The 26,289-nt window shown below is 40.7% G+C and overlaps 1 protein-coding gene across 5 annotated transcripts; it reads right to left on the bottom strand.

Moving 5' to 3' along the window:
• Window positions 1-138: 138 nt before the first annotated feature.
• LOC130600481 (cytochrome b-245 heavy chain) lies at window positions 139-20,881 on the bottom strand. 5 transcript variants are annotated; one of them, XM_057411839.1, is made up of 13 exons: window positions 20,657-20,881; window positions 18,169-18,264; window positions 16,621-16,731; window positions 12,952-13,036; window positions 11,182-11,327; window positions 10,175-10,365; window positions 6,321-6,450; window positions 5,404-5,496; window positions 4,577-4,830; window positions 4,123-4,285; window positions 3,135-3,281; window positions 1,822-1,946; window positions 139-1,121 (listed from the first exon to the last, which is right to left on the bottom strand). In XM_057411839.1, exons 1-13 carry the CDS (start codon window positions 20,699-20,701, stop codon window positions 995-997), a joined length of 1,713 nt encoding a protein of 570 aa, XP_057267822.1. In that variant the 5' UTR covers window positions 20,702-20,881; the 3' UTR covers window positions 139-994. The 5 variants fall into 5 exon arrangements, with proteins under 5 accessions (XP_057267822.1, XP_057267823.1, XP_057267824.1 ...); XM_057411840.1 differs by lacking the exon at window positions 16,621-16,731; XM_057411841.1 differs by lacking the exons at window positions 11,182-11,327; window positions 12,952-13,036 and having other exon boundaries at window positions 20,657-20,880.
• Window positions 20,882-26,289: the final 5,408 nt, after the last annotated feature.

Below are 26,289 nucleotides of genomic sequence, written 5' to 3' on the forward strand. Positions count from 1 at the left end.
CAGGAGTACTGTGCTGTGTATGGGTGTCTTGTACACATCAGAAACTTTATTCATAGCTATTCCAGCTACTGCCCATGTGATCATTGCTTTCTCAAACCTGTTTCACCATCAAAGAGGAACAGCTAAACAATAGAATGCTTCAGAAAATACCCATTAAATCATTTAGCAACAAGATTTTTCAGCCTCAAAGACCAGAAATTGCAGTATTTAAAACACAAAGCCCTTCTTCTTTGGATCATTGCACCATGAATTTGAAGATGTGAAACTGAGAGTGTTCAAAGGAGCCGAGCAATGGCTCAGATGCCAGGTGTGGGACTTGGTTTGAATCCAGCCTCATCAATCCCCAAGCAGCTGGGGTGGGGGTGGCACTCAGAAATCCAGGTGGTTTCTTTCTGGTGCTCCACTTTCCTAAAGAGGAATGGCTGCTTTTCAGCTGCCTGTGTTCTCTCTCAGACAGACATATAGGCATGCATTTGGAAGCCTGAAAGATGCTGGTGTGCAAAGGAGATTTCCTCTTGTAAGGAATAATCTTTCCCAGTCACTGTTCCTGAACACCCCTCATTCCAGGGCCTGGCTGCACCCAGGATAAGCTGTCTCCTAATAGTAAGCATTAGGCTAGAATGTTTTATTGATTAATAGCATTAAGCTTTATCGGTTTGAATTGGGTCCCAAATGCATATGGCTTTCTAGACGCTTCAGCAGTCATTATGAATAATATGAGGATAAAGGCAGTTAATCGAGTGGAAATCCCCTCATACAAACAAAGGAAATAGATTTATACTAAGTTGCAAGCATGCAGAAGGTAGTGCAAACTTGCCTAAGATAAAACTTAACTCTTTTACTCTACCACAGCACCAAAGTATTTTCCAAGAAGCAAACAGATCTGCATTAGTGTAGCTGACATTAGAAGCTGGGCTGTCCTTCCCAGACTCCAAATAGAAAAAGATATCCAGTCTTTAGCTGCTGTACTGAATGCCTCCCATACGCTTGGCAGTTAGAAATTTTCCTTGTTAAAAATGAAGTGTACTCCTCTTGGGTCAGCTTCTGAGTTGCTGATACTCTCTTTGTTGAGTGTGTCAGCTAGGCCCTCAGGTCCACACAGGAAAACACCTATTCTGGAGCTGTTAAGAAAATGAAAATATGGTCAAGAACTAGGTATGGGGCAGCTGGATGTTCCTCATGTGAATCAGTTTTCCATTCTGTAGGTGCAAGGTTCTTTTCTCAGTTATAGGAACTAAAGTTGAACTGGATATCTGTTCCTTAAAACTTATAACCCCTTAAAACTTGAAAGGCACTTAGTGCTGCTTCTAAAACAAATGGTAGTCTAAATTTCAGCTCAGCACAACTCAGTAAAGACAGGTTAGTTGATGTCAGTGGAATCAAGGAAACAAAGCTTCAATAGCTTACAGCACAAATTCGTGAAAGGAACTGTTCTGAGGTTTTGTTTTTTTTTTCAGTAATAAATTTGGGTGCTCAGCTAAAGGTCATCCATATTCAGGTTTTGTTTCTTGAGGTAGGAAGTATTTTTGGAGGTATTTAGACATCACGTGATATTCCTATCTACTTCAGCTGGAATGATAGGGTATGTTTTTTCTTAAACTTCACTACTAATTGAACACTCCATGAAGCACCTCACCAAAAAGGGATGATTTTTTAAAACCTGTAGGTAAAATGATTTGGTCTAGACTTTAGATTGTATAAAATACCTAGAGATAGTTAGAAAAAAAGTGCTCCTCAAACTTTGTCAGCCAAAGGAATAAGATTGTGCTATTATGGCATTTAGAGGAAGTCCATAAACACTCTGAATTTATACAAATTTACCCAGGATGCTGCCCCGCAATAGTTTTGAACTCATTTTCCCAGTTAGGTCTTCCATACAAGGTTTTCTGTTTAAGGCCTGTAATCACATCTTTCTCTTCTTCATGATGCATTACGAAGTGAGTGGCCTGTGGGAAACGAAACACAAGGGGCAGTGTAAAGACAGAGTTAGAGATGGCAGCATTATGTCCTGTTAAAAAAAATAATAATACACACTGAATTATTTCCAAAACAAGAATATGGTGTTTAGAAAGGAAAGCTAACATTGGTAAAATCCTGACTATCAGTGTCTACCTCCTCCTTTTCCCCAGACCAGGTGATCTCAAGAGTTAAAGCTATGAAGCATTGAGTGCAGCAATTAATGATATTTCTTTTGCAGTGAACTGATTTAGTCTAAGAACTGTAAGATAAAGCTGTAATTTAAAACAAAACTTTCCCTTCAAGTACAATTATACAGACCCCTTGACCTTAATGAAGTTCTGCCAGCTTGATCTCTGAAAGGATTGATCCATATGAGGAGGTTTTGTCCGCTCTCCCTGTGTAACTTGCACCTTTACTTAGCTAAGCTAAGCTAAGCCAGGAAGAGAAAATGTGGTTAAGAGCATAACTTCAGGACTTGAGGAATTCTGCATCACTTTTACATGAGAAAAAGTTACAGGTAACTTTCTCCCCAAGCAAAAATAGTGGGACTTTTCTCCTTCCTATTTTTTTCCACTGCATGTGTGATTAACTTCCTACCTTGCTCCTGCCCCTCCATGTGTGCCTAGCTGAGCTACAGCACTTTAGGCACATGGTGAATTTTGCAATGGTGAGATGTAGGTAAAATAAAACATTACTAAAAGCAACAGACTGAGCACCTTTCCTGACTCAATCACACATTTTCAAGTGGCTCATGGAAGAGCTGTTACTTTGTACCCCCCAGTGACCCAGCAACATACATGCATGGGATGACATAGACATCTCAGGAAAATCCTGAAACGAATATGCTGTCATCACTCAAACTTTGTGCCATTAGCTTCTCCTGTCCCAAATACCATTAACTGTTTTAAGCAGTATTAGCTGTCTAAAGAGATACGGTCAGCTGAGGTTGCTGCCGTGAGGAAAGACTGCTTCCCAGAGTGCACAGCCAAAGTAAATGAGACAGGATTAGCTGATCCCATGTAACTTCTGGTGGACAATACCTGTCTGCATTTAAAACCTCTATGACCAGATGGAGGCCAAGGACATAAACCATTTGAACATTTATCAAAACATAACAGACTTGCTAACATCAACCGCAGCGCATATGGAAGCAATACTTTCCACCATGTAGTTACCTGAGATTCATCCCAGCCTGTCAGGTAGATGTTATAGCTGAGAAAGTCTGCGTTATTCCTCTCCTGCATTTGAGCCTCCAGAGATTGCAAGAGGTCAGCAAACCATTCAAAGGCATGAGTGTCCCTGCAAAGCCAGTAAAAATAAATCTGGAAGAGACAAGAGTGAGCTGTCAGGGGACACAGGCATTTATGGTTTCTGGTTTTATGTCACTGACAGAATGAGGATTGTAGAGATCTTGTACCAAGTTGCTCTGACCACTTCAGTCGATGGAGATGAAGGCTGGAATCAAAACTATTCAGGAGGTTTGACATTGGGAGGGTTGTGAAGCAGATTAAGTGACTGCAAGAACAAGGAAATATCTTATTTCTTTTCCACCAGCAGGTTACATTTTTAGTTCATAATGTTTCCCCACTTACATCCTTGTAAAACAGTTTGTTAGGACATAAATAAATGATTTAGAGGTAGACTCTATCACCCTGTCTGCTGACAGGCAAGGTAAATCAAAGTAGGTAACAAAACCAGTTCTGTTCTCTGAATATGACCATAACTGCAAAGTGTGACCCCACACTTTTACACAGGGAGTTTCCAGGGGCAGGAGGGAAGCGGAGGATAGTAGCAGTGCTCTTCTACTAACGTAAAGTTGCTCTTTCTGTGATTAGGGAAGTAATGCAATATTTGCACAGGCAGTATTAATGTCTTGGACATTCTGTTTCCCACACAGGTTGAATAGTATCTCCACTGCAAGTGGAAATCCCAAGGGGTACAGTCAGGATTTGCTTGTGTAATTTTGCTCATAGGCTATTTCTTCTTTCATTGTTTTTGCTTTTGACCCCCCTGCTTCCCTGCCTTCTAGTCTTGTGAGGTAATTGGGTTCCTCTTGTAGGACTCAGACATGTCTGGAGCCAGATCACCATTGCTGGGCCTGTTTTATTTTGGGCTGATGGTCCCTGAACGATTTACATGGGTTCTGGGAAAGAGGACATATACCTTCTTGAGTTTTAGGTTGGTCGCATCATGGCAGTATTTGTACCAAACTGACTTGAGTACAGATGCAAAAGGGGTGACCCCTATTCCAGCTCCAACAAGCATAACAGTTTCATAACTGAATACGTCCTCACTCGCTGTTCCAAAGGGGCCATCCACAGCTATCCTGAAATTGAAAGTACATGTAGTAAATTAGTACTGAATATTTATTAACAGCATTTAAAATAACAAATTGTTTTGTCTGCTACGATGCACATTTGGTCTGAATACTTCAACCCAAATGTTAGCAAAAGAAGAGGTGGGGTTGATAGGAAGAAACTGCAAAGAGACATTTAAGGCCCATGTATGTGATGGAAGTAGTTAAGGATTGTATCATGGGTACCACCAAACTGGTTGAGCAAAATTTAAACTGTCATAGCTTTTGGTTGAGTTTACCATGGAGACTCTTTGTACATACTTGGGTAATTTCCATGCCTCCTGGAATTCTTGCTTATCACACCCACAGGCATTGAACAAGCCCTCTGTCCAGTCTCCTACAATACGGACGTGAATGCTGAAGTAATCTTCTTCTGGAGCAGAGGTTAATGTGAATGGATGCCATTCCAGTTTAGACACCGCTGGACATTTGACAAAGATGTACTGCCCGACCTCCATCTTGAAGCCCTTCTTCATCATCTGGAGCTCAATCGTCTTGAAGGGGTGAATGACCACCTACAGTTAAGAGGAAAAAGGGCAAAGCAGGGAAAAAGAAAAGGCTGTTGTCACTATTCACTGGATCCTCCACCACTAACTTTGTCCTCTGCTATGAGATCAAGGATAGCAGGTGAAACTTTGTTCCCAACAGAACTGGGAGTGAGGAGCAGCACCTAACAGCCAGATGAAAGACTACAGAGCATGCTGAATTTTTGGATGAAGTATTTTTTCAGACTATGGTTGTAGTTACTCCAAAAGGGACAGATCAGACTGGCACATCTTTTAACACATCACCAGATCTATATTTGCACAGCTAATTCCAGATGAACCTTACACAGTGGCACATAGCACAGTGGTAATGGATATACAGGGGCATAAACACAGGGCTATAAGAGAGGGAACTGGGTAGATAGTACCACTGGAAACTTTCAGTGGCAGGCTACATTTAGATGTTAGAGGTTAGCATCATGATAGCAGCCAGAACGCTCCTTTCCCTGCTAACACTGTTGAGTAGAAACTGCTGACTTTGCTGTACCATTTGGAAAAGTTTATAATGTTTTGCCCATTGTTCAATGTAATGTCAACACATACCTTTGTGATAACAACCTTCTGCTGTGACCTCCAAAACCGCACCAGTCTCTCACACAGGTACAAAAACATGGGACCTACTACCCACTTCCATGTCTGTAAGCAGAATAAAGTCAGATGAGGAGGATGGCAACTTAGATTAAACTGAGTCCTGGAAATGCTATGAGCAGATGTGAAATTCAAGTAATCTAGGTTCTTTATTAACCAGAGTAGGGAACACTTAAGGGATATGACACCTTCAAAATTACTTCTGGTCAGAGAGGTAATTTATTTCTCTGTTGAGAGTCACAACTAGCTTTTCAGTTGCTACTACAGTTAGAGCAAGGTATTTTCCAGAGTGATTTTGCCTCTGTCTGAAAATTAAGGTAACTTAAGCAAAACGTGAAGTTAAGCTCTGAATGTATTATTGACTCAGGGCTGTACTGCTGCAGAAAAAGATGTGGTTTCTATTAACAGATCAGTCTGAAATATGAAAGAGCAACCAGCCTGGTTAGTCAATGAAAGCTGAAGTTTCAGTGTCAGATTTCCAGAGGCATTACTTTTCTGTTAATGATCATTAGTCCATAATAATGTGATACTATTTATTATCTGGATTATAGCACTTTCTAGAAATCCCCACAAACCACAAAAGACGTTTTGGGTAAACAGTTCTCAGATACAATTTGCTTTTTTGCTTAGCCTGTTAATTTTGCTCATTTTATGGCACACTGGAAGTGGTTTGTCTGTCAGTAGTCTATTTCTGCATATAATCCATTGTGTTGAAATCTATGGCTTTATGTAATGAAAGAGCACTTTCTGCAACTGAAGAGCACATGGGGTCATACAGCTGCTTTTCTACAGCAGGTGCTTAAGTTATTTAACAAAAAGAGAAAACTTTAAACATTTTAGATTGGGTTTACAGTCAAGACAACTGCTCTTACCATAGGAGGATTCCCTGAAAACTGGGGGATTGGGCAAGACCCCTTCTTCCCCCAGTCAGTGAAGTTCTTGTAGCAAAGCTCTGGATTATGTTCAGCCAGACTCTCAGCTGTCTGCCCCCGTACAATACGCCTGGGAAAAAGATAACAATCATTAAGGCAATTAAATGAAAATGAAGGCATCTGTCCCTTACTGTTCTACTTATTTACTCAATTTACTTATCTACCCAATTTAAGTGGAGTTGTGGACTTCTGCAGTGCTACAGCTTTGATACAGCTTTACTGCTCTAATCAACCCACAAAATTACTATTAAGGTGATAAAAATGGGGAGGAAAGTTTGTGGGGGAAAATACTGACTACAACATTAGGTGAGGAACTGAGAGATATATCCATAACCCTTTCCAGGATGTGGTCACAGTAGGAAAACTTCATTCTTTTCAGAGTTATCCTACTTTTTTCTTCAATAAAACCAAAACTTGGAATGGGCAAAGTAAACAATTTCCTTGTGACCAGTACAGAAATTATTTCTGTTTGTTCTCTTAGAAATTTGGAGAGCCCTTTCTTTTGACCTTTTGTCCTGGGTTCAGCAGTAGCAGTCATTTTCCTCCTTTTTTAGTAGCTGGTACAGTGCTGTGTTTTTTAATTTCAGCCTGAGAACAACGCTGGTAACACCGATGTTTTTAGTTGCTGCTCAGTAATGTTTGGTCTGACCAAGGACTTTGTGAGTCTCATGCTCTACCAGGGAGGAGGGGAAGCCGGGAGGAAGCAGAGACAGGACACCTGACCCAAAGTAGCCAAAGAGGTATTCCATACCACAGCATGTCATGCCCACTATATAAACTGGGGGCAGTTACTCAGAAGGGCTAGATCACTGCTCGGTTGGGCTGGCTATAGGTCAGTGGGTGGTGAGCGGTTGTATTCTCTTCCCTTGTTATTTCCCTTATCATTATTATTACTGGTGGCAGCAGCAGTGGTTTGTGTTATACCTTAGTTACTGGACTGTTCTTATCTCAACCTATGGGAGTTATATTCTTTTGATTCTCCTCCCCATCCCTTCAGGAGCCGGAGGGAGGAAGGGGAGAGGGGAGTGAGAGCAGCTGCGTGGTTCTGAGTTATGGCTGGCGTAAACCACGACACCCTTCCTCTCCCTCTGAAGATAGCAGTTCAGTTGGTGTGAATGATGAACACAGATGTTTCTGATGTAAAGCAGCTATGCCAGCTATACCAGCTTGTGTCATCTGACGATCTGGCCTCTATATTCTTACTTACTTAGGGTTTTCTGTTACTGTTTGGTTTATGATAGAGAAGACTGAGCGCTCCAGACCAGCTGTATTTCTAGTGGCAGAGCTAGTGCTGAAAGTTTTCATTTTGAGGGGGGAAAAATATATTCTGATCTTGTTCACTATTTCCTGCCCCTGTCTGGAGTTCTGCCAACCTCAGGAGCATGTGAGAGGCCCCAGAGTGATGGCAATTAGTAGGATGAGGTTCATAGTAGAGAAATTCAGATTGACATCTGCTGATTTTCCTTAGAAACGACCAATACAATGCTGTTGGTATCTTCTTCCCATGACCTGTAACTTCTCTTTCTGCTTTTCTAACTCTAGTTTCTGTGAACTAGACTGTTTCTGATGTTTCAAAAAAAACATGGTATCCAAGTCATATGTATGCGTAGCTCTAAGTGACAGATTTCTCCAGGGATTATTGAAAAGTGTGTGCCCAATCTTGAAAGTTAAAAGATTGCACTGCTCATAAATATTACTAATGAACTTCTTCCTCATTAAAGGATTGATTAACATCCTGCCTGAAAAATAAAGGGAAGGCACGACACTGCCCCAGGAGCATCACGAGTTGCAGCTAACTTCCCCACTAATGACAACGGGTTCAGCTGAGCTGCTATCTGGTATGAATTAAGGGAAGAGAAGGAGTCCACTTCCTGCCACTGCTCTCTCCATTGCTTAATGGAGAATGAGCCTGAGGGTTTTTGCCTCACCCTATGCTCCATTCAAGTTCTGACAATGTCAGTACCCTGTACAACAGAAACAAAAGTCTTGTTTTCCATTATTACTCAGTGTAGATGGTGTTCCAGTACTGTAATTAAGCTTTCACTGGTATAGCCTTAAAATTACTTCTTTTTCAGCTTAAAGTTTTACTTTAGCTTCCAAGGCAGGGTGGTCTGCATCTCTTCTCCCCTCTTTACATTCACTGTGACAGGAAGTTTGGGACACTTGCCTTTAACACATAGTTCATGCACAAAACCAATCAGTGCTACAAAATGCTATAACAGCTTATAACAATTCTATTATCTTTGATTCAGCTTTCTGTATATACATATATGTATGCATACACACACGGGTATGACACACAGCCTTCTGTCTCCAACTGACATCTATATACCTCTCTCTCTAACATGCTACTTTGAGACTGTTAGATCATACTTACTCCATAGCATTCATCTTTGCACACCTAAGATGCCTTCCTTGAGCGTAAAAGGCCTGCCCAATAATTTTTAGTGAACTAGCACTTTCTCTAAACTCAGAATGTCATTCTTGACTTTAAGGCCAAATAAGCGAGGCCACTGAGTTCACAGCTAGAAAACAGCCTTCCCTCTACAGATCACACAGATAATAATATTCCTGCATTTGTCTCCTTCCAAAGGATCACTGAACTTCTCTGACAACCTCATTTCTGGCCAAATGCTTGTCTTTTCAATACAGTGCAATTAAAATGCTGAAAAGATACTGAATATCCAAGTAAACAGAAAATCAACTTTTATGAAATAAATGCTCCTCACTGACCTCTAGAAAGGTCTGATAGCATTGTGTAGTAACTACTGGCAAGTTTGGACATTTCGTCAATATTTGCTATATATATAAAATATACAATGTTTGCTGCAGAAAACATGAAACCTTTTCCTCTTTCAACAGGTTTTGCTCAGTCCTTCTTGTTTTGGAAGTTGGAATGGACTAATATGCTGGTGGCAATTCTCATCTGCCTTCTATTTTTGCTCTTCCCGTTGCACTTTCATTTCTGTCTTTTCTGGCACTACTGGACTGAGAGGAAGTGGTTTTGAAAGTCATTTTTGCTGGGCATTTTTAAAGCACACTTTCTAGTGAACCTAAAATTTCTTTTAAATGGTCAATATAGTGTAATTATGAACTATGAAATGTGGCTTGGATACTTTAGCCTCTTTTTTATGCACAGTTCTGTTTTATAAAGTGGAACTAAAATTAATTTTTCTAAGTGCTCAAACTGTGTTTGATAGAGCTAAAATTGTTTCATTGGACTTTTCAGCTATTTCAGAAGAAGGCATGGAAGTGGAAAGGCTAGAAGTGGAAAAAGATGTTCAGCATTTGAAAGTTACAGAAACTTATAGTTGCCTATATTCAAGCTGCAACAGCTAAAAATCTATTCTAAAACGCTGCTGATATTAAAAGTTCATCCAAGTCTGAAAGATAAATCTGTGTTCTTACAGTTTTCATTTACCAAACAAAATCCAAGACTCTATCGTAGAGGTCCCCTTAATGCATGTGTGTGATGCAATTCCTTTTAGCAAAGAAAGATAAATTAATAATTAGAAACAGGCACCTTGGAAAAGAGCTTACCAATTAAAATCTCATAAGAAGTTGAGTATCAATGAGCTTAAGTATGCCAAAGTCTTATAATGCCTAATGCATCTCTATAGCTTGTTGCACGTATCAGTGAGAGCCTGTTGGCTCTCAAAGCCTGTATTGGACCATCATTACAATCAAAAATAACTGCTGCTTAGTGACTCAAGTCCCCGTATTTATGTGTGCAGAGGGCTTTACATTCAGATAAAGTAGTTATTATGTAATTTGTGATAAGTGTGAATACTCACCCAGCACCATGGATAACAAGACCAATGAAGAAGATGACAAAGAGATGGTGGGTGTACCAAAATACTTCAAAATATGATCTTCGGATAGTTTTGGTGGATGACGTGATGATTAGTATGAGAGCCAGCGTGATTATGACTCCAGTGAGACCAGCCAAGTATGTGAAAGCCACATATAGACCCCCCACAGGATTCTGTGAAATAATTGCACACAGTGGTGTAAGGAAGCAGTTGCATCCAAGCAGAGCCAGCTGAATTATCAGTCGGTCTCACTCGCCAAATCCTTTACATTGTTGTAAGTCTTTAAGTCATCATCCTTTGAGAATTTGCAAGCTAACAATGCCAAAATCCTACTGCATTTTTGTTGTACTGTAGATTTACCTTTACTAAAGTGGAAGTAGAGAGAAAGGGTCTTCCACTGATTCACAGGCCGAATATTGTCTCTTAATATGCCACTGCTCAACAATACAGGCTTGGGAAAGGTGAACGCATTTGCACAGGTCTGTTGTTAAGAGCTGGAGTCCTACCTCCAGCTTTAGACAGCTGAATGGAAGCTGTCCTTTCCAGTGGCATCGTGCACCTGTGGGGCTCGTAACTGACACAGTGATTGGATGCTCAGTGCTTCTGAGGAATGGGGAAGTTCCTTATCTTGTTTTAATTTGTTTTGTTTTTAAACCAGAAGCAGCCCAAGTTCAAAACTTTTGCCTTGATTTCTGTGTATATTTCTGTGTGCCATGTCTACTTTAGTCAGAAGACTGCTTTACAGGCCATTCGTTTTTACGTAATGTTTTAAAAACACTTCGAAGTCCCCAGGTGAAAAAGTTTGAAGGACTACCAAAATTCAGCAACAATATTACTAACAGATAAGAAAAATTAAATATACGAAGTTTTGCTACAATATGGCCCAAACCCAGGTTGCGCACACCAGAAACAGTCTCTCTGCTCAAATAATCTTATATGATTATCTAAACAAATGTAATAATGACTCTTCACAGCCTGAAGTCACTTACCCCAATAGTTTTTCTATAAAAGTTGATATAGCTTTCATTTGGGCCATCACCAAGGCTAGAAAGTGCAGCTGCCAGGGTTTGTTTCTCCTCAACACGTGCTTGCACACTCCACTCTACATTGAATAAGTGTGCGATGGTGTGAATTGCTGGGAGTAACAGGAAAGAAAAAATCAGCGTGAAGCACAAATACTCAGTGGTTTTGGGTAACATCTGAAACTGTAACATCTGTCAATGACAGCTTAAGGCCTGTGCCACTCTCACCTCTTTGTCACAAGTTCTTACATTCCTGATGTGTTTTATTATTGAAGCTTTACTATCTGAAGTTTACATGGTTTTGGGTGGGGGAAGGAAAGAAGTAAAAGGAAGTTTCCAGTATGTCTGTGTTCAACAAAGGCTTCCAACAGTTCAAGTAGTAGTACCCTAATACACAGGAAACTGAAGCATGGGATGGCTTAAATTATTTGTCAGGATCATCCAGGATTTCTGTGGAAGAGCCAGGAAGTTAATCTGGATCTCTTTGGTGTGTCACATTTGCTAGGGCTGCTTTTTTCTGCTGCATTGCTTATAAATACTAACTAATAACTAAGTGTTCTTGCTGAGCTGATGTGTCCATAAACCTAGGACAGCTGAGGTGTTTCACACTTCTTCTACTCCACGTTACTGCAGGGGTAAGCCATACAAAGCCTTTTGAAATGTTTCCCCTTTAGTATCACCAGATACTTACTAACCTTCAAAACAGGGTCTGCTGAGCTCAGATATAACAGCCCCAAACAACCTGTCTCTGCTACAGACCCCCTCTGTGGCCTTATGTTAACTCCCCCACCCTGCTCCTTTTCCTTGAAGTGGTGGTGAGATTAAGCCCACAGCTCAGAAAGGGAGCCTGCTCACCTCAGGTAATCTATTGATATTAAGACTGTTCTAGGGTATATGATTGTAAGGTACTTGCATTGAAAAGAGACAAACTTGATGAAAGAAAACATAGAAAACCCTTAGTTTTGGAAATGAGAGATAAAATATGAAAACATTTCCATGGCCTGCCCAAGCTTTCTATGTCCTTTTCTTTCATACAATTTCATCCTTTTATTTGTATCACACTTGCCAACTAACAAATAAATCTAAACAAGAATTAAAGCCAGGGTATCTATTTTTCAAGGCATTGTTAAACACCCTTTGTTAACCAGTGTCATAAATGGTGCTGGGGGTTCAGAAGGAAAGTATTATTTCTTCTCTTTCGCTTTCTGCCAGTTGCAGAATAGTACCACAGAATCATAGAGTCATAGCACAGTTAGGGTTGGAAAGGACCTTAAGATCATCTAGTTCCAACCCCCCTGCCATGGGCAGGGACACCTCGCACTAAATTATGTCACCCAAGGCTCTGTCCAACCTGGCCTTGAACACTGCCAGGGATGGAGCATTCACAGCTTCCCTGGGCAACCCATTCCAGTGCCTCACCACCCTCACAGTAAAGAACTTCTTCCTTATATCCAGTCTAAACTTCCCCTGTTTAAGTTTTAACCCATTACCCCTTGTCCTGTCACTACAGTCCCTAATGAAGAGTCCCTCCCCAGCATCCCTATAGCCCCCCTTCAGATACGGAAAGGCTGCTATGAGGTCTAATTTTTGGAAACTGATTTAAGCCTTGGCCCATGCTGACTCTTTTAGGTTAATGAAATAAGGTCTCTGTCCTTATCTTTAAGAACTTAAATCCCATATGGATTCTGTGTAAAATGCACAAGAAAGCAATAAACAAAGAAACATTTGAGTACCAACCAGTATGAAGGGCGATCATCCAGGCCACCATTTTGTGAAAGGTGAGATTCCTGTCCAGCTGTCTTCTGACACGGGTAGAGCAGCACTTTTGGTTTGAAGAAAAAAGTATTTGAAGACTATTTCTGATGTCTATGCATACTTATTTAAATGAAGGGACAAAACAAGAGGTGCTGAGCACGATAACTGGTGGCATTACTAATAAAAATTTCAGATTTTTAAATACAGACAAAAATATTTTCCTCCCTACTCCAGAATACAGGAATAATAGATAATGTTTTAACATGGCCCATTGAAACGAAATATTTGATAATGAGAAAAAAACATCCAGTATGACAAAAGTATGTATCTTATCTCTGTTGAATCACATGTTATAAATAGAAAGAGGGATGACAGTCTGCCATGGCAGGGTGACTGCTTTAGTAGAGTCTCAGGTTGCCACCTAGCATCAGGATCTTGCTGTGGTTCACCCTGTAGAAATGGACTGTAAAGTCTGGATATAACTGTCTCAGGGAGCTCCCACCCCTCATGTGCTAGCCACTTATGGTCAGTTAATATGAAACGATTCCTTCCCCAAAATTTGGGGTGTACTTGTTGGGCATTGACTTACAACTTGTTTCTGGAGTAACCCAAAGAGAAACAGGAAATAAAAATCTCTGCTGATACAAACTGAAGAATTTGGTTCTTAAGAAAATCAGAATTATATTTTCATTAAGAATAATGACAGGTTCCTAACAGGCCCCATCTGAATTGTGCTGCAGTCAGTGGGAGTTTTCCTATAACTTTAAGTTCCCGTAAAACTTTCTGTCTTCACACAGTAGGAAGCATGATTATCCTGTGTTGTATATTTATATTGCTTTTCCTGACTGGCAAAGGGAAGAAAACACTATGCACACTACACAGACATTTCCTCACAAGAACCATGTAGATATTTCACACAACAAATTTAGAGAGAACAAAATATTCTCCCACGTGATATCAACATTATAGATGGCAGGGTAAGGTAACGTACATTCCCAGCTGATAGGATAGAACTAATCATCCCAGCCATCCACGAGTAAGACAGCAGATGGGATGATGAAACACACAAACAATTTCAGTTCTGATTTGTTCTTAGTGGAGATATACCAGCAGTAGTCTTACTCTTCCATACCAGTCCATTTCTAAAGATCCCATGAGTATTAACTTTACAGATGAATAGATGAGCAGGAAACAGTTCTCTCCTTGTTTTATTTTCCAACTGGGACATTGATTAAAGGGCAACCTTTAACACTCTGAGCCTACTGCAATGACTTCAGTAGACTATAACAACAGCCAGGAGAAGTTTGGCCTTCTCTGTATCACGTATCTTGGGACACAATTAAAAAGATTATAGAACAAACTGTAGCACAGTGAGGAAATGCCAACTCTGTTTGACTGCCTTGCAAAAACCACTTGATCTTTCTGTTCAAGAAGCAGAAGGCAAAGCAATGGCAAAATGATACAGCTAGATTCAGAAGTGAAGATCATTAACAGCAGTAATGAATACAGCAATAAAAGGCATGCAAAGACAACACAGCTGTTCTTTCAATTAATAATAAATAATTTTGTAGTGTATAATTGCTAGGTAGCAGGATGTAAAGGGTAAGAGTTTACAGCACATTCCTATTGAGCAGCGGATTTGAACAGTTCTCCCCTCTCCATAACCCCAATGACATTGCTGTTGGAAAGGTCACTATCCTTTCAGTAAGTTATTTGACATTTTAAGATCAGGATTTTTCTTAAGAGATCCTCACAGATTTTACTTGTGTAGAATTTTACTTTTGTACAATTACGTAGTTAATTAGAGACAACACCAGAACTGGCATAAGCGGTTGTACCCCCGCACCTCAGTCCTGGCACTACCATTGGCACACTGGGTCCTGTGTGTTTTGCTTAAGATATAAAATTACCTCCTTCCTGGGGTATAGCTTTATTGGAGAAAGCAGCTGAAGTTAAACACCAACATTCTAACAGTCCTATTTTATGTTCTTCCCTCCTCTTCTTGTTCATCCTCAGAGTGCTTCCTCATAGTCTACCACTGTCAGCAGCATTGCTGGCTGCAGGCAGGAAGCCAAAATGGAGCTGTAGCTCCCTGCATGGTTCTCACTTGCAAACTGGGTGTAGCCTGAGTGACTACCACAGTGCACCCTTGGAACCAGTTTTTATCTTCCAGTAATGCCTTCAGAAGTGCCTTGAGCTATTCCATTGCTTTGACCTCAGAATACCTCTGCCCAGCCTGCTTTCAGCTCAACCCCACTGGAATCTATTTCAGACCTCCTGAAGGACTAATATGATCAAAATCTCATCAATATCTTCAAGTTGCATTCATCTAATATCAACAATATCTTTTACTAAATTTATGCTCATTGTTCTGCATCCTGGGGAGTCAGCTCTGGATTTTGGCAGATACTAACTGATCTTTCTCAGGGCAGGGAAGATTAGCTGTAACCCCACTGTTTTTTTTACTACTCGTTTTCCTTCTACATACATGGGGGGTATGACTGCTTTTGTAGCATTTCAGAATCGGAAGGGAAGACTGAAAGCCTGGTCTGCATAGTTCCAACTTTATGTTTTGAGTTGTTATGCCTGGAAAAGTCCAGGGCACTGGCTTTACTCCTAAATGTAATTTAGGAGCATTATGTGGCAGACACTTCTCATTTATTCAGCCAGAATGATTGTCCAGATATATGTACTGGATGGAGGTATGGCATGGGCTGTCTCTGGCTATTATTACTTTGTATGCCATTCTATTCCCCTATGAAGGACTCTTGAACACTGCATCTACTTTATTGCTTCCCCTTTTGCTCTGCTTTTCAGCCCCGGCAGGCCTTTCTTATTTGCATGAAAGAATTTATACTAGATTTACAAATTAAAACCAACCTCTGCAAACTGGTTTTGTTGACCATGTGTATATTATGGAGGCTAGAAAGAAAGGAGGAATCATTACATATTTGGAGAGACAGTTCATGAGCTTAAGGAGAATATTGTTTTTTTTTGTTGCACCGTGACATGCATTGTGTGCATTATTTCTGCTGCACACAGAAATACTACCATAGGAAGTCTCTCCAGCTGTCACTTAGAATCAGCTGTCCTTCCCTTAATGGTGGTTCCTCAGTACTGTGTATAACATTTGCATCTGGGACCTAGAAATGTTCAAAAGGCCTGCAAACTGTTTCATCCTGAGACGGAAATGCAACTCAGACAAGAAAGAACGTAATTTATGAACCAGCTGAAATAAAATCTGTGAAAGACTACATTTACTTTCAGAACTGAACATGCAAAGACAGAAGACATGGGCTAATATCTCCCTTATAAATGCGTGTTGCATGAGTGACAAATACGGCAAATGTACGTAAGCACTACCAAGGCACTTTGCATCCAGGGCAGCATGATGTCCAGAAGGCAAGAGAAAAGGGAAGACTCAAAGGAGGCTAATCCAAAGCTAAACCTCTCAACAGAGCTCTAGATACCGCACTGGCATATAGATCTCAGTCTTGCTCATAGCAAAACTCCAGGCTTATCTGCTTCTTAAAAGAGGACATGCCCAAAGTATAGTATATTTGGGGAACTTGGATGAATTTCCCTGGTTTCTTTGCAAGGCTGCGTGGGTTATTATTTTTCATAGATTTTGAAATTGTTTCTTCATCTTACCGCACTTGATCCTCTGAGGAAGGACAGCAAGTTTCGACATACTGGCAACAGAATCAGCATGCAATTGAAATTCAGACAGGCTGCAGGGGCCCTTGCCAGAGCCAAAGCATGCTGTAATTGGAGAGATGCTGTTACTAAATGCATTACCTAAGACATTGTCCAGGACATAGATAGGGACAGAATTCATTTATGTGTTATATCTGTCATATAAAAGTTACACAACTTTCCATGAGTGTGAGATCTAGAGTTGATTAATAATGTTCACATTCCACAGTAGTCACACTCTAGCCAAGTTAGAGACACGTATGGAGGTACAACACATTCCTCCAGACAGACACCTTCTGTTTCCAATTTTGAAATAATATGGTTGCACAAAAAGCTCCCTGTCCCGTCTGACAGTCAATGGCTAATCACAGGTGCTAGTCTAAGCTATTAGTAGAGTGTTCTGTCCCAGGGCTGTAAAGAAAGTCTCACTGCTGCAGTTTCAGTTGGCTGGGGTGTAACAGTAGGCAGGACAGTTTATGAGGGAAGCGGTTTTATGTTCTCTGTTGTCAGTAAAGGAAGTGGAGGGAAATATGTTGCCTCATGTTTTAGGAATATGTTCCCTTAATGTTGCTCTTCTTATCCTGAATGATTTCAGACTTTTGAACAAAGACTGTTGAAAGTGACGATAACAATCCAAACACAATGAAGGAGAGCAAAAGATAATGTTTGGTCTTGCATTGACTGGGACACTTTCAGGTTTCAAATCTCAGTTACTGAACTGGGGTTACACTGAGCTCTAGTTATTCAAGCACAGGTCTCTGAGACTTCAAAGGCACCATGATTGCAAAGGACAGAGTTTGATCCATAGACCTTAAGCCCTATACAAAATGTGATTTCATGCTTTGCAGAATTAAACTGTGGCTTTGCAAACCTTTTACACGGTGCTATGTTCTGCAATTTGAACCTTAGACTGATTTTCATGTCTGTGATCAGGCTTCTAAAATATGTGAATAAATTAATTTTCTCTGTCAATTGGTTATGACCTATAGTATCTTTGGAATCAAGTTTGCAGTAGGACACATAATATTGCATTAGCCAGTTGGATTATATTGAACGGCCCAGGGTTCAGGATCACTTCACTACTTTACTACTATATACATGTTTGATGAATACGTGAATGATGACTGCTTTTCAGAACTAAAAGCTTTGCAAACTATTCATGCTGTGAAAAATAATCACAGGGGAAAATGAGTGCACAACAGTTCAGTGGCAATATTTTATTCATATTTTGTTTAATAAAACAGCCACAATTCACAATGACTTTAATTACCAGGAGCATGATAGTTACCTGAAAATATCTTTAGAATGGGATCTCTCTGTTTTCATACTAGCTTTCTGCTCAGAAGCACTGGACATCCGCATTCATTTGTCTGCTTGAATGTGACTTTTAACTCTTACATGAACCTGCTGCTCCAGCCACTTTATCCTATTTCAATCAAATAACGCTACGGAAAAATGCTATGTGTTCTGTCTATGCCAAGATAATATATGTTTTATACTTACACTAAGGAGCACTCTGGTGTAGAAGAATTTTGGTGGGATATCATATGCAAGATAGTACCACCAAAAGAGGAAGACATTTAACCCCAGCCATACAAGCTGAAAGAGAAATGAACAAAAAGCTTTACAGTTTCTTGTTAGGGATCGTATGTCTGAATTTACATAGTTCAGCTAATAGCCAATTAGCTTATTGTGCTCCTGTTTGCACAGAGAAGTGTACCTGCAGGGTATATAGGATTCTGCAAGGGCAATAGAATTTTTTTCTGGTGGAAATTGGCTCTGATATGTGCATTCAGAGGTACTGGAGTGGCAATAAACAAAAATACAGCAATGGGTAGCTTAAACTTTAGCCTAGCCAGAGGGGTTTAGACATGGTTATATAAGGACCATTATATTACAGGTGTTTAGCTACGTCTGTGAGTCTAGTTGAATCTCCAAACACCATTAAAGCTTAGGGCCTCTTCCAAATGGCAGGTCCTCAGACATATTCACCTATGTAAGGCTAATGTAAGAAGAAGACTTAGGAGCTGTGCCAAAGAAAAGGAACTTGAGTTCTAAATATAGATGGCCCAAACTACATGTAGGGCCTAACTGAATAGGGCACTCTGAAGGTCTGAAATCAGCCAGCAGGAAATATTCAACCCAGGCACTTGGGCAGTGTTTAGACTATCCAAAACTGAGCTTCTTCGTTGCTGTACTGCACTATTCTCTCACTTTCACATCCTACAGTGCAGGTTTCTTTAGGGAAAGTAAAGTTATTAGCCCTTCTCAAGGCCATCTAAAGCAGCTACAAGCCCATCTGTCTCAACAGATCATAGTGAATCTGGGCATATGCCATCCTGATTCTGGTTGACTGATTTCACATGCCATAGTGAAACCAACCTGCATCGTGCACTCTCAGTCTAATCAGATTTAGTAGATGGCAAATGAAATCAGAGAAGAGAAAGTCTGAGAACTGAGAGAAAAATAAGTCTCTGGTTGTAAGTTAAGGATGCCAGAAACTGTGACATTACAGTCCCTTATCCCTTCTAACTCATATGTTTTGGTAGCTATTTGGCCCATCTGACACTGTAAAAAACCTTGGGATTAGTTTAGATCTGGAAAATGTCTTACTCTTGTGGAATAAATACAGGGAAATGAAGGGATTTCCTTCAGGGTAAGGCAGCATATAGGAAATCCCCAGATCCTTATTAAAAAGAAAAACAAAACAAAACAAAGCAAAACAAAACAACCAACCAACCTCATGTCAGGATTAAATGCTTAGGATATGTATTTAAAGTGAGAGTGTGCCACTGCCATGTACAGTAGCCTGACAGCATTCCTGGCAGACCAAGATTTTTGGCATGATGCTTAATGGTCTCTCACAGTCCTTCTTGGTGTTAACCCATATGGACCATGAATCCTCTGAAAAAAGCTGTGAGACCCTGTGGCAGCTTGGGTTGAGTTGCAGAGTTCACAGCCATCTGTGCTCTCTAGCTAAACCCAGGAGAGGCTGCATAGGCTGGGATTAAGGCTGATGTGTTTTTGTTTTATTGAGTTACATGAATAGTAACTATGGTTGTCCTGTTCCCATCAAGCGCTGGACAACCCTGTACCTAGTCAGTGTACAGTAAAGCTGGAGAGGACAATGCAGAACACTTCGGTAAGGCTTCCAGGGAAATATCCTGTTAGCCGATTACTTTCTCAGGGACTTTGTTAGTTTCTTTACCTATAAACTGACCTTGTTACAGCTTTGAGTCTCTAAAAACAAATTCGTTATTTGAACTTTTACATATTTTTATATATATACATACACTTGTAAAATTGTATTTCTATAGCTCTTGTATCACATGTGACATGAAAAAAAATACTTAACTTCTAAGTTTTCTCCAAGGAGGACTGCCCTTCTTTCCTCTTCATCGCTTTTAAACGTGGTTGGGATTTTCAGTACTTTCAGATCTTACTCAGAATTAATTTAACCTGCTTTCACAGCTGCTCTATGAAAGCTGGATACAAACTCAATTCAAATACCAGTTGTCTTAATGAAGGATTCCTGAATCTCTGCTAAATTTTGAAATCCAACTCTAATACAAATTTTATACCATCAAGACACTGCACTTTCAGTTACACCCACTTTTGTTTATAAAAGTGCAAGAAAGGGTGGTTGCTGTAATTGCTTTCTCTGTTGAAGCACACATAGTTAAGTAAGATGCAATGTTATTTGTTTTTCTTAAGTCACTGTTGCATCCAAAAATCCCAGACACGTAAATATTTCTAACAAGGCTAATGAAAGTTAACATACAGTCAGCTGTCAGCTGACAATAAAGCCTACAGCAACTGAGATACCAGACAGAGCTGCTTAAAAATTATTCCCTTCAAGCATTTCACTGCACCTGGTGCCCTAGTTTCAGCATAGTCGGATGCATCGTTCACTGGCACAGTGAGAACTGCTTACTGCAGCTTTCTGTAGAACTTTTTACTAGACACAACTCACAATAAAAATTGTACTTACAACGACGAAGATGGACAGTCCTTCATTCTCCACCCAGTTACCCATGACTGCCCAAGATCAGTGCACACAACAGTCCCCGTCTTTCTGGGACAGCGACTATGTCCTCTCTCACAAGGAAGTGAGAGCAGCAGCTTGCAGCAACCTGTTTCCTTTCTCATTCATTTAGGAAATCAGTTAAGCATTGAATCATGTTCATAGTTCTGTTTCAAACATGTTTCTATCATCTTTACATAAAACTGTTTGTAACTCATATATATATAAACTGTTGGAATAGACTGTATTTTCCTTGTGAGACAGAGGATAAAACAAGTAACACAACTGGTCAGGTTTTCTGCTAAAAAATGTATCGCCACCCTATATAACTTTCAGTGCTGAAATGTAATACAGAATGCACAGAAGAGTCACCTCCTCCCAGCCCTGTCCTTTTTTATCTCCTCAGGTATGAGTTGTTGTTCCTGCTGATCCTCTTTGATAAATAAGCACTAGAATTTCCGAGAAATAATCACAAATGGTAGGTGTGGGTAGAACTGGTACCAAAAGCACTCACATGTCACACCATTTTAATTCTGATGCTGGCACCTTCTGAATGAGCAAGACATCTTTGCTATAATCTTACAAAAACTTCCATGTTTTGATCTAATTTGAAAAATGCATCTTGCACAAGAAGAGGCAACATTGGCAGCTGAGTATTAATTATGTAGGAGTGAGTAAAACTGGAGTATGGAAAAAACATAAGCACTATCTCATTCTGTTTCTAAAATGTCTTTCAAGCTAGGTGATTACACACAGCATTTTTCAGCCTTTTTTTCACTGAAGGCATCAGTGAACAGGGATACTTTTGCAGCATGACAGTTTTGCAAAAGTCAGGTCCCAGGGTTCTTCGTTTCCTTGCAGTAATTTTACCCCCTTGCTTAGGAATTAATTTAGTTCCTCTCCTCCTCTATGCAATAGTGTTCTGTTTATTCCTGCACAAATTTAATGCCAAACAGTTGCAATAGGTGTAGGTGTTTCACACCTGCCTCCTAAAAGGGACAATGTAAAATCCTGCATGATAGTGACATGAAGAACATAGTGAGACACCCAGCTCCTCCTTCCCATGTAGCAGGAGGAAAGCCAAGGAGAGACCTTGATTAGCCTCTTCTATTTTGTAGACAGGTATCTTTATTTTGAATAATGTGCAATCCTTGTTCACCAGTCTTCCCTTGATTCCATATGACAGCAGAAGAAGCAGACAAGAGACCTATCAAGCTGTCTTTCCTGAAGGGACTGAGCAACCTGGTCGAGTGGAAGGTGTCTCTGCCCATGGCAGGTGAGTTGGAACTAGATGATCTCTAAGGTCCCTTCCAACCCAAAACATTCTACGATTCTATGACTGCCTTCACACACAGCCTGAAGGTGTCACTTGCCTTCACTCAAGTGAATGGCATAGTTTGAATCTTCTGCTCTTTGTTTTGTTTACAAAAGAAATTATTCCATGCTAAGACAAGGGCAGAAAAGTGGATAAATGTGAACCAGGAAACAAAATGTCAGTGAAACTCCAGTAAGAAGTGGCAGATCCTTCTGTCTTTGCTTTACACTGTAACCCTCAGTGTAGCTCCCTGCTCCAGTACTTCCTCACAGTGCCTTTTGCAATGAACACGAGAGACCACGTGCTGTATTCAAAAAGTCCATGTATGATACAGATGCTATTTGCCATATCAGTCTTGGCTGGAAGCCAAACAGCCAACAGGCCAGAATGGGTGCATGCTGCTGTGTTACCAGGAGAACCACCACCAGCAATGTACCCTGTCTAAAATTCTTTACATTAAGCTGCCAGTAATTTCCAGGTAGAGCCGGAGTAAAGTTAGGGTAGCATAACTTCCCATGCATAAAGGCAGAGGCCAAAATAACCTGGCTTCACATGGGACTGAGGGAGAAGGAGCCCAGCTTGCAGTCTTTCAGCAGGGTACTAAGCTTTATGATCTGCTAGTGCGGCTCTGAGACTGCAACGCAGCTATTAGGTGTTTGCTTCCCCTTGTGTAGCTAGACTTCTCTTCCTATGGCTTCTGCTCCACCACTTTACACATGTCTCTGATAGCCCAGGGTAACTCTTCTCTGCGGGAAGGAGGGCAGTTTTCCTCTATGCTCTTACCATGCATCGCCAAGAAGACTTTCAGCCCAGATAGAGATGCGGACCGCTGGAGAGCTGGGTGCTGCTGCAGGCTGGCTCCGCAATGCCACCCACTGGGCAGCACTGACCAGCCTAGGCACAGCACCAGGAGCAGGGACCCCACATCACTCATGGAGCAGCTCAGCTCAAGGAGCTGGAGACATGGCCATTCTGTCTCAGACCTTCTCACCTACCCTCTTGTCCCCTGCTCTATCACACCCCTGGTCAAAATAGCTTTTCTGTTTCCCCTCTCTCTTTCAGTGCTGGGCTGTCAAATCCCATTTCTAATTAGCAGCTCACAATCACAGTCTGGGAAAGGACCTTCAGAGATCCACTAGCCCACCTCTGTGCTTCCAAATAGGATTCACTAGAGCTACCTGGCAGGGAGGGTCTGTCAAATCATACTCCTTATTCAATATTTTTTCCATACAAACACGCTTTTACACATGTTAAAATTGCATTTAGTTTTCTATCACACTAGAAGTTCTCATGAATGAGTGATGTGCTTAAGACCATAGACAGTTTGTGGGTTTTCATTTTAGATCTCCTGCTAGTTACTCTTCCCTTTCCCTTGCCGATTTCATTTTTCTTTTCTTGCTTGAAGACACAACTGCTCATTTGCTGTTGTGCCCTGGAAAGAATAGTGATGTATGGTTCATTAAGACAGCAGCTCAAATACAAGTCCTTGTTTCCTATAGGACAAGTGATTTATAGGTGTTTAGTAATGGATTCCTGGTTGGAGCCCTCTAGGGCTTCCATTTCATTTTGTATCAATGGCAAGTTATGCTGAAGAGTCAGGTGTAATTGGCATTTGAGTTGTTTGGTAAGTTCATAGTACACCACTCTTTAGCACTCCCTGAATTTGCCTTACCATCAATCCTTACGGCACAGCATCAACATCATTACCGAGGTCCACATCTCACAGCAAGGCAGAAGTAATTTTTCACTTACTGCATTCCTTGCCTGTTCTCAGCTGATAACCTGTCTCCCCTGCAATGTTTTCACTTTCCTCTTACTCTGGAGGGTTTTGGTTCATTTCTGAACTACACAGCCAAATCATTATGAATAAGGCTTAGCATGTGCAATGTCTTAGGTTTTTCCAATTGATTATATTTTATCTTTGTGTAAAGAACAGACACTTGATTTTTCAGGGCATCGCATCTTGTCAGCTGAGGAAGAAAACATGATCCAAGCAGGAACCAGCCAGCTACCAAATGATGTTAAAAACTCTGATATATTGCATGGGTCACTACTTTTCTTCACACACAAAAGGAAGGTGGAATTGGCTAAGCAAACTGCACATATTGCATCAGTAGTAATATTTCTGTTCTGACCAGCATCAAAATTGTCTACTTGTGCTGAGATCAAATCTAATATGTGTACTGCAACACGATGTATACAGTTCAGACTACCTGGACTCCTGGAAAGTGTTTGACTGTCGTACCTAACAATCTTGTCTCTAAACTGGAGAAGCATGGATTTGACAGATGGATCATTTGGTGAATAAGGAATTGGCTGGATGGTTGCACTCACACTTGCAGTCATAGCGTTGATGTCTGGGTGAAAACCAGCAATGAGTGGCGTTCCTCAGGGTATTGGGGCTGGTGCTGTTCAAACACCTTTGTCGGCGACATGGACAGTGGGATTCAGTGCATTCTCAGCAAGTTTGCTGATGACACCAAGCTGTGTGGTTCGGTTGATACGCTGGAGGGAAAGAATGCCATCCAGAGGGACCTGGACATGCTTGAGAGGTGGGCCAATGACAACCTCATGAAGTTCAACAAGGCAAAGTGTGAGGTCCTGCATGTGGGTCAGGGACACTGCATATGCTCAGGCACAGCTAAAGGTTGGGTGGAGAATGGATTGAGAACAGCACTCTGAGAAGGACTTGGGGTGTTGGCTGATGAGAAGCTCAACATGAGCTGTGGCTGCCCCATCCCTCACGGTGTTCAAGGCCAAGTTGGACGGGGCTTTGACCAACCTGGTCTAGTGGAAGGTATCCAGGCCCATGGCAGGGGGGTTGGAACTAGATGATCTTTAAGGTCCCTTCCAATCCAAAACATTCTGTGATTCTATGACTGTGCTGGTATGAAACCAGTCAAACAAAAAAGAAAGTTGTTTGGTTTTTTTTGTTTGTATTTTTTTTTAATAAACCAGGGCTATGTTTAGACCAAGGAGACCTCAGTTTCTAAGGCTGGGGTACACTGCCTGTCTGCACCCGGACTCCTTACTGGGGGTTGCACCACGCATCTCAGAGAGCACCAGCAGATAATTGTAGGTGTACCCTGAATGTTTCTGAGTTGCCCTGCACATTTCTGTAGGTTTGCAGTAACATTTTACTTCTTCATAAAAATGTTTCTTTTTTTCATGTTTGGTCTGTTTTCTCCTGGTTGCTAAAAAGAAGAAAGGGGATGAGGGCAGAAGGGGAAGCCCACACTAATCTATAAACACAATGGAAAAAATGTTTAAGAAACACCTAATTACCCTGTGGTTGTAAATCTCCCTTTCTTTCCTTGTAGACCTAAAGTTGATGCTAAAAGATTTCCTTTCCATTCTTTTTTAAACAACACCTGCATGTTTTTGCACTACTGTACTGCCCACTATTATTAATATTTCGAGTGTGTCAATGAAGAATGGATACATTCCATGACTTCAGCCCTTCTCATGGCCATTCAGCTTTGGCTCTAAAAAGCAGCACTACTTAAAAATACAGCTGAGCTTTACCCCACCTTGTTTCTCCATTTCTGTTTAAAATGATCCCCATTTTAAATGATCACCAAGCAGCAGAGAGGAAGGAGGAATAGCTAGGACATACGTTCTAAAGAACATAACTGGTGTTACAAAGGCCATCAACTGCAAAGCTAAAGCAACTGCAAGCACCTCTCTTTTCTCTTGGCTGCTGAGTATAGCACACACCTTACTACAGGACAGATTTGCAAGAACTGCAAATCCATGCATAAAGACAACAAAATGCAACACTAGTGCCTTGTCTGCAAGGTGATGTGCTACTGGTTTGATAGTTACCTCTCATGTAGAAGCCAGATATGAATTAATCTTCACTTTGACTATCTGTGGAATTGCTCTCCATCTGAATCCATCCCTGATCATTTTCTTGAAAGTATCTTTGGCTGATTTATCAAAAAAAGCATAAAACTGATCATTTTTTCCAAGACACAAAATTATTATCCATTCAATGGACTTTTAACACTCATTCTGAAGCACTTACCTTTCATTTTTACTTTAATTTTAGGGTGAACTCAAGACCTAACAGTTTTATTATACTTATTTTTCTTGGTCATTAAGAAATTACATAATCCTTAACATTTCTTACTTTTCAAGTCTTCTGTCCTTGGTAAATCAAACTTACCATCTCTGCCAAATTACTATATCTTCATGTTCCTGTATGATTCCTGATAGAATAGAGGTAGTCACCTCAACTGCATCTTAAAATACAGGATTATAAAAAACTGCTATGATATTTGGC

The sequence above is a fragment of the Pezoporus wallicus genome, unplaced genomic scaffold (assembly GCF_028554395.1).
Source record: "Pezoporus wallicus isolate ANWC-B61680 ecotype Strahan unplaced genomic scaffold, APGP_CSIRO_Pwel_v1 contig_1438, whole genome shotgun sequence".
NCBI classification, from domain to species: domain Eukaryota; kingdom Metazoa; phylum Chordata; class Aves; order Psittaciformes; family Psittacidae; genus Pezoporus; species Pezoporus wallicus.

Bases quoted from the DNA above. Each gene is read 5' to 3' on its own strand.
- LOC130600481 (XM_057411839.1), bottom strand. From the start codon at position 20,701: ATGGGTAACTGGGTGGAGAATGAAGGACTGTCCATCTTCGTCGTT. The intron at 11,328-12,951 runs GTTGGTACTCAA...TGTTACTCCCAG, and splicing joins GATGATCGCCCTTCATACTG to CAATTCACACCATCGCACAC. The intron at 1,947-3,134 runs GTAACTACATGG...CGTTTCCCACAG, and splicing joins CAGGCTGGGATGAATCTCAG to GCCACTCACTTCGTAATGCA.